Here is an 8,844-nt window from a genome sequence, read left to right as displayed (position 1 = left end):
AACTGAAAGAGAGAACTAAACAAGAAAAACGAAACTAACCTCTTTCTAACGGTGTCTAGTACCAGAGCGATGTCAGAGCTCTACCATCCAGAAATATTTTCAAACTTATTACGCCCGCAAAGTAAGTAAGCATAGTGTGTCATCAACTGTCGTGTTGCTAATATTGCATCGCAGAAGGCGTGACACGTGTAACACGTAACATCAAAACACGTGTCAGTAATGGTACGTGTAAAGACGATTATATTTGTTATCAATGCCTGCAATATGAATTTCGCTTGTTCTTTTGTTTAAATCCTTGTCGGGATGCGAAACACTCTTGTCATCGAAACTGCATATGGCATAGGTAACAGCAATCGGTATCCGCAAATGAACGACATATTGTTTTAAAAGTTGTCTAGACATTTTTTATTACCTGTTTGCATTAGAAATACGAACGAATTGATAAGATGATTTTGGTTCACTTCGCACAGTGGTTAAAATATTTGGCAGAGAAAACGTGAAGAATGGAATAAAAACTGGATAGAACATGAAATTATCCTGATGATATATTCTCACGGTTAAAAACGTTGTGCAAAATGAGAAAAATTGACGAAGTTTGTCACTAAATAACTTTCAGCGGTTTTGAGACCTTCATCGGATGCATTGTTATTAAAAGACAAAAATAGTACCACTGGGTATGGGAAATCGGACGAATATAAAAAAAAACTTTTTTTATTGGATGAAACAAAAACTGCGTCATTGCGTTACCGAGGTTGCGAACATATAATGAGAAGTATTACAGAGCTAATACGACTTCCTTTAATAATTTATCTCTCTTTTAACACAATAAATTTACTTCAATTGCGTTTTTGATTACAGCTTTTGCATACGAATTCGTTGTGTATGCATTAGCAATAATTTTCCAAAATCTCTTGAATTATACTGTCTAAGTTCAATTTCACATTTAAAGATCAAAACAAATTATTCATTTTCTTGTATCATATTTATAATAACTCCAAGTCTATTCGTCGAAAAGAAAAATTCAATTGCTTGAACAATAAAATTATTATTCAATAACTTATCGTTTTTCAATTATCAGTTTGTTTTTCTTTTAACATAACACATTTTCAAATGAACTACCAAGTAACAAACACAATTGAACAAAATAAGAAGCATTCTTGGGACAATTGAATCAGAAACACTCATGCCGGAAACAGCAATTTAAGATATTTATATTATATATATATGAAAACACGTAATGTGTTATTTAATAAGGTATAGAAAAGGGAAACAAAATTAATATTAACGTAAAGCAAAACATTATAGGGTAAAAAATAACAAATGAAACAAGAACCGACACGATAAACAGAATGGAAGAAGCGGGGAACATTTGTTGTTGGCAAACGAACTAATAATCGTGCGGTTGTTCGAATGAAGAATATCTGACAATGGCCGGCACAGGATAGTTAGCGGCATGTAAAGCTAAGAATGACTAGAATACACAATTTGTGCCGAGACTAGGAAAGTTAATCAATGAACTATACCTTGTAAAAGGGTACACTTTTCAAGTATCTTTCTTCTATTTTTTCTTTTGTTTTGAGTGCGCTCGATTTAAACTACTAATTTGCATCGTTTACAAATCCCTTTCAATCAATACATATTTAGCCAATTTTAGCTCATATTTTTTTCCTATAAGTTTTATTGTTTTATTTTACATTTCAAAATGTTTTCAATCTTATTCCATCATCAAATCTAATCACAAAAAAATAAGTGAAAATAAAACCACAAACACATTATCGTACATGGTTCATGTTCATGGTGCTGAGTTTGCTCCTGAGGATAGTTCAGTGAGAAGCAAGATTCTAATAAAAAAAATTAAATGTGACCATTAAAATGAAACCCTTAAATAGAATGGTTAACAAAAACAAAGCAAGAATAGAAACAATAACTGCTATGGAAAGTATTAGGTAAACGACACAAGCGATAGGCTATGTCCTGGTGGTTTGTCTGGGGCTGCTGCCAAATGCATTAGTAATACAGGTGAAAAAAAAAGAAAAATGACTAGCCAAAAGCAATTGGAGCATTAAACGGAAGGAATTTTTGTAAAAGAAACAACATCTGAATCAGAACTAATTGGAACAGGCGAAGAAGAAAATAATTCAAACCGTCTATGCAGACGCACGGCAAAGGATATAATCAAAGAAGACAAGAGAATCTTAAATCAACAATCCCATACCAGCTCAAGTGCACCAGCATCAATAAAAGAACTAAACAAAATATTTTAAACAATATTGCCAGCACAGCAGCTAGGAAACAAAACCAACAACCAACACATTGAAAAATCGGCTTGAAAAGGGATTGTAAAACATTGGTACCAACTGTAGCCAATTTTGCCGATTTTGTTGATCAAACCCGCACGGACGAATAACATAGCCTACTAAACATCAGAACGGATTCGGTACATGGAACACGCAAACAAAAGTGTACAGAATATGCATTACATCCCTGGACATATAAAGACATAAAAAAAGAAATAAAATAAACACATCGCTCTCAAAACGACCAACAACGGAGTTTGCAATGTTCAATGTTTGTTTCCCATTATCTCGTAACTTATAATTATAGCAGTCTGACCAGATAAATTTGCTCCCAAAACCATTTTTCTCTTATTTTATTTATCCCATTCGAAACGCTTTGGTACGGTGTTAAGATGTGCACTCATCTATTCATTTAGAAATTTATTAACAATTTAACTGTGATTCTACCTAAACAACTTCTTCAATCATCATCATACGCAAAACTGGTTCCCTCCGTACCAAGCAACTGATCCGCCTGTTTGATTCGGTCCTGCAACAACAACGCCTGGTCGTGGGGTAATTGTGTATTAGATTTGCTCCCGCGGGCCAGGAAGTGGTGCATGAACAGGCGCAAACTATCCTTGAAGGGCTTCAGCTTGAAACTCGCCGAAATGCGACTGAACACATGGAGACACTTGTTTTCCTCCTCTAGCAGCAGAAGACCCAGCATGATTTGTCGCATCAGCCGTAAGCTCACCTTATCGATATCGGCAAAATCGATCACCTTGAGGCAGGAGATGGCCAAACCACCCTCGGCAACGAGATGCGTGATGAACCTGGCCAGATTGCGGATCTGTGGCTGCTGTAGCGAGTGGATTTCCTTCAGCCGATCCCATAGTGCATACTGAATGGCGAGCTGGTACCGACGATCGTAATCGCAGAATTTCTGAGAAAGCACGCTGTAGTACGGGTTGTACTCCTTTTCTGCCAGGCTGCAGTGAATAATGACGGACACGACCACGCGCAAATCCTTGATCGCCAGCCGCAGTAGCTTCTCAAATGCATCCAGATAGTCTTCGGCGCTCATCACGATGCAGAACACGTTCCGACGATCGTCCGTGTTCATACGCTGCTGTCTTGCCAGTTCCAGCAGCTGTTGGCTGAACTGCCCTCCATCCATAAGGCGCTCTTTTCCACCCGCCATACCAGGGTCGCTCGCCGGACCATCCTTATTTCCTTGCCAGGCCGATCCGACGAGCCACCATTTGCCGCGCTGCGGTATGTCGATGATGTCCTGCAGACCGATGTTAAGCGTTGACACGTACTTTCCATTCGTTATCATTCCCTTCAGCAGCTTCCGGAAGTGTTCCACCAGTGTTGGATCGTACTGAGGGATTTTATTGATATTGTTATTCTTCACCGCAAGCAATGTTTCCAGCATAAACTTGACCCGAGTGCTGTACAAAATAGAAAAGAGAAACTTGTAGTTTCCTAAATTCCGGAAGGGTGTAGTACAAACATTTATTACATGAACAATTAGTCAGAGCTATGTTCTAAACAATGCATATACAATCGATAGCATTATGTTAAAGATAAAACAATAAAATTGTCGTCAAAAACATAATTATGAAAATACTTTCAAATTTTCTATATGTGAGTAGAAGTTGCGAATATGACATATGTTGAATTTTAGATAATCCTCGGCTATGCTATATTCCCGTTCACTTAATCAAAGCTTTATTATTCTAATAAGGGTTCTATTATTATTAATGTACCAAAACTAGAATCATATTATCAAGATCGTTGGTTAGGTAGAGTAGCGCCAAGATGGTTTGTATAATTGATTTCAAGTTGAAAGATTGAATGATACTATGAATGACAACCTTTACTGCTTTACTTGTTTCTCATTTTCTCATTTTGGCGTAGACTTTTTCCCTTTCCGTGCGTGGATGATCTCTTATTATTTACATTATACCAGATTGTTAGGTCTTCAGCAGAAAAGGTGAAAGATGGGTTCGTAGAATAAGGTGGTTTAGTTTAATATAGGGGGTCCGCGACAGCCGAGCGGTAGCACCGGTTAGAAAATCGGCCCATGAGCGCCGAGGTTCACCACCTCGACGGCGTGGGTTCGAATCCCAACCGAGACCGGACCCTCCCCTGTACGAGAGGACTGACTATCCACGTACAACAGGGAAATAAGTCTCGTAAGCCCTTAACGGGCAGGCATAACCTAGAGGTCGTTACGCCAAGAAGAAGTTTAATATAAGTTTATAGATCTATTACTAACCGATTTTTTGTTGTGCATACTTACTCGTTTTTAAACGCATCCGGAGCATTTGCCGCCTTTTTCTGTATTTCCAAAATCAAATCTTTCAGTGCCAGTGGATCGTCCTTGCGCAAGATAAATCCAATCGAACGCAACACCAGCAGAATGCATTCCACCGATTTCTCATTGAAACAGTCCACCAGCTTCTGTATTACTTCGAAGACCAACTTACACTTGACGATTTCAAAAGTGTACAGGTGGCATAAGATTTGTATGCAATTGTCCAACTGCTTTGACTCATTGTCAATCGTGCCTATATCTTTGGCCAGTGCCAGGAATCGCTCCACAATCGTTTCGAGAAAGTGTGATCCCACTTCATTACCGACATTCGCGTGCAAAATAGCGATCAGCAGTACGTGCTCTAGCACCATCCTACCGGGGGTCAGTGTGGGTGCCACGATCGCCTCTTGAATGAGCGCCGCTAGAGTGCTATTCATGTCGTGGCGTGCATTTTGCATGTACAGATTGTCCAAGTCGATGGATATCCGGTGTACGTTTGTTTCAGCAAGCCGGTTTATTTGACCCTTCAACTGACGCCGCAGTCGCATTAATTTTTCCTTTTGCTTCGGATCGACAGAAGACGCATTGGCCGCCCCTTCTGCCTCCAATTTTGCACGCAGATGCGGTGGAACGTACTTTCCAGGGATAGCAGTGTGGTCTTCTTTTATTACATTGCCTGCTTTGTCTCTTTTTCGGCCGTAAATATCCTCCCATGTTCCATCGTCAACGGAGACCCCTTCTTTTGGATCTTCCTCATTTGACGGTTCATCTGATTCTGTAGCTTTTAGTATATCGTCTAAACCATCGTTAAGCTCATCATCATCATTACTATCATCTTCAAAAGAACAACTGTCGTTGAAATCGGAATCTTCCGAAGGTTGTTCCTTTTTGTTACCTTCATTAGACTTAGCTTTGTTTTTATCAATTTGTTTGGATTTTGTTGTTGCTTTAGGTTTTAGCAGAACGAAGCGACCAGGAATGAAGCCCTCTTCTTCGCATCCAGCAGGCTCTGCACTTTGTCGTTGATTTGTTTTCTTGTTTGGTGGCTTTTTTATCGTTTTATTAGGTCCCAAATCCTCTTTTTCGCTGTCTTCATCATCATACTCGCTCTCATCTAAATCCTCCGAATCACTTGCCACGGATTTCTGTTTCTTTCCATTCTTCGAAGGTTTCACATCGGCGGCAAATGTAACTTTTTGCTTTTTGTTTTTGGGTTCCATCTCCTCGTCTTCCGATTCCAAACTATCTTCATCATCGAAATCGTCGAGTTCATCGCTTCCAGAATCATCATCTGATGCATCCCCATCCTCCTGGTCCATTTCCATTTCCGAATCGTAATCACCCAAATCGTCGATCTCATCCAAGCCAAGATATTTCTCTTCTATTTTCTTCAATTTTTCCACCCTTTTTCGTTCTTTTTCAGATATAGCCACATTGGGCAAGGATTCCAACTGATCTCCATTCTTCGTTTCATCAGCACGAGCACCAACAGCTTGCTGGAGATCTTCGATAAACTCGTCGGACGAGTTTTCTTCAAGCTCTGCCGCTTCCTTTGCCGCTTCATACATCTTCCGAATATTCTCATCTGTACACAATTCGAGTGCGTAATCAAGACCATCGTTGAAACTTTTTGCCACACCTTGCTGGTTTTTACCACGATTAATTTTAAGAAGTTTTTCATACTTTTTTATAACTCGATCATCTTCTTCGTTGGCGGCCTCCAGCTGTTCGATACGCTTTTGTTTCAAGCTTTCTTCGTAGTCCCTCAACTCATTCATTTCCTGCTCCCGCTCCAAGTCCATCCGACTTGCCTTAGTCTTTTGCTTTTGCTTTTGTTTTTGAGTTTGTTTCATCTTCGGTTCCTCCTGATCATCACTAAAATCCGATTCAATTTCCTCATCATCAAACTCTTCATCGGAGTGGTCACCGTGGGGTTGCTGACCAAACCTTCCCTGGTGTTTCTTGTGGCCGTTACCCTCATCGTACTCATCCCCAAAGCGATCTTTACGGCTGCGATTGTGATAGTTAAAACGATTCAGTTTTTTCTGCTGCCGTTTTTCCTTTCGCAAATTTTTACGTGATTTTGGTTGATTCGACCTAGCCCGGCCATTTTTACCGGCTAGTCCTAGACGAACATCCTTTTGAGGCCTGCGAAATAAAATAGGACAAGCAACAACAATTTGTGGTTTCTGGAAATTGCGCTGTTTCACAACGACGAACAAACCTTCGTTTCATTTTTGGGATTTTATATGATAGAACTTTCACCGGCGCAGAAAACAACGAAGCGAACTGGTTTCGAACAAAATCACCAATAATAACAATCAACAAACCTTACCGGCAATTGACAGTTCGGAGCACGTGTTTTCGAAAAATTATTTGGTCTAGTGGTGGGTAAACCGAATCCCCAAATCTGAATCCCAATCCATCAGGTGCGATACGATATAAACCCTTCAGTGCCGGTCTGGAAATCGTTTATTCCAATCTTAATCCACATCAAATCACTACTGAAAACACGCTTTTTCCACAATAAAAACATGCTACATATTTTCGATGAGAGCTCACCGTTGTTAGCAGTTCTGTTGATCATAAAAATCTATGAACTAACGTAACGATGTTCTTCGCAGGCATTGAAAAGCGGGCACAGTGATGTATGTTATGCGCAGTTTTGTATGTAACACGCTTTCCAGACTGCACCGTCGCGTAACGCGACGTCGGCTGACAGGCGCAGAACTCCATGCAAAAAAAAAACCTAGCGCGATTCGCGCGACATCGCGCAAGGTTTTTTTTATATGGAGTTCAGCTGCTGTCAGGCGACGTCGCGCTGTAGTGTGGACCCCGAGTAACAAGAAGATTATCAATGTAGAGTGATAGTTTTATTCAAAATCCGGTAAAAATAATTATCACTCCGTATTCGTATCCGTTCTACTGTATTTATTTATTTAAAATAGGTTTATGAATGTTTTTTGAACTTAAGTTAAATCGTGCAAAAACCTTTACAGGGTTTGACAGGCCAACATACAACTGGGGCAACGTTCCTTCTAAATCGCACCTTCTTTCAAAACAATAACAAAATTGAAGTTCTAACGTCAACTGGCTTATCGATCAGCATCACGCTGTAACTCGACACGGAGGGCGTAACCGATCAGTGTCAAAAAGGAACTTGTCAATAAAATGAGCGTTCTAGACACGGCAGAAAATCATCACGCTTCTGATGTTTCATATTGTTGTACTTTTTTTATTGGAGTTTACCGCTATATATATTTTAAAAATCGCGCGCATTTTTGTACGTTTGGTTTCACATACCTGGTGAATTACAAAGTGTAGCAAAAGTGTCTTGTGAAGATTCAAGCGAGCAATTACATTGTGTATTGAACAATGGAGGGTGAGAACGAATTCAACGAGTTCCTTGAGATAGAGATGTTGGATAGCGAAGAAGAAAAGGAAGGTTTGCATTTGTATGAAAGCCTGATTCTCCGTGGAATTCGATTATCCGGTGTCAGCCTAGTTCCGAACAACCCGGACAAATGTTTTAAGTATGTATGTAATGTAGTATGTATGTAATGAAATTCACCAGGTATGTGAAACCAAACGTACAAAAAAGCGCGCGATTTTTAAAATATATACAGCGGTAAACTCCAATGAAAAAAGTACAACAATATGAAACATCAGAAGCGTGATGATTTTCTGCCGTGTCTAGAACGCTCATTTTATTGACAAGTTCCTTTTTGACACTGATCGGTTACGCCCTCCGTGTCGAGTTACAGCGTGATGCTGATCGATAAGCCAGTTGACGTTAGAACTTCAATTTTGTTATTGTTTTGAAAGAAGGTGCGATTTAGAAGGAACGTTGCCCCAGTTGTATGTTGGCCTGTCAAACCCTGTATCTTTGTCCAATCTGTTCTAACCAGCGCCCAAGACGAGTAAACTGCCCCGGTTGACAGAAATTGACATTGTTGCTGGTACTATGTAGTTCCAGCAAGAGTCCCAGCAATCTGCCATGGAAAACTTGCTGGTACTACATGACAGCTGCAAAAAATTTGAATTTTTGTCAACCGGGTGCTCAATCACATTGTCTGTAGAACGACTAGTTATGAGACTAATTCAACTCACCTCGTGTCTAGATCGAGTCATATAAAATTCAAATAGATTGAGATCAAGTCAGAACCGAATCAAATCGAGTCCCAAACAAATCAAATCTGATACGAATCCCAAACAAATCATATCTGATTCGAGTCCCAATTT

General features: G+C 39.8%; 1 protein-coding gene across 1 annotated transcript; it reads right to left on the bottom strand.

Moving 5' to 3' along the window:
- Positions 1-2,594: 2,594 nt before the first annotated feature.
- On the bottom strand, positions 2,595-6,895 carry LOC131271945 (nucleolar MIF4G domain-containing protein 1 homolog). The gene is made up of 3 exons (XM_058273537.1): positions 6,827-6,895; positions 4,588-6,750; positions 2,595-3,733 (listed from the first exon to the last, which is right to left on the bottom strand). Exons 1-3 carry the CDS (start codon positions 6,835-6,837, stop codon positions 2,758-2,760), a joined length of 3,150 nt encoding a protein of 1,049 aa, XP_058129520.1. The 5' UTR covers positions 6,838-6,895; the 3' UTR covers positions 2,595-2,757.
- Between the last annotated feature and the right edge of the window lie 1,949 nt (positions 6,896-8,844).

The sequence above is a fragment of the Anopheles coustani genome, chromosome 3, assembly GCF_943734705.1.
Source record: "Anopheles coustani chromosome 3, idAnoCousDA_361_x.2, whole genome shotgun sequence".
NCBI lineage: Eukaryota > Metazoa > Arthropoda > Insecta > Diptera > Culicidae > Anopheles > Anopheles coustani.
This window is presented reverse-complemented; position numbering and strand designations above follow the sequence as displayed.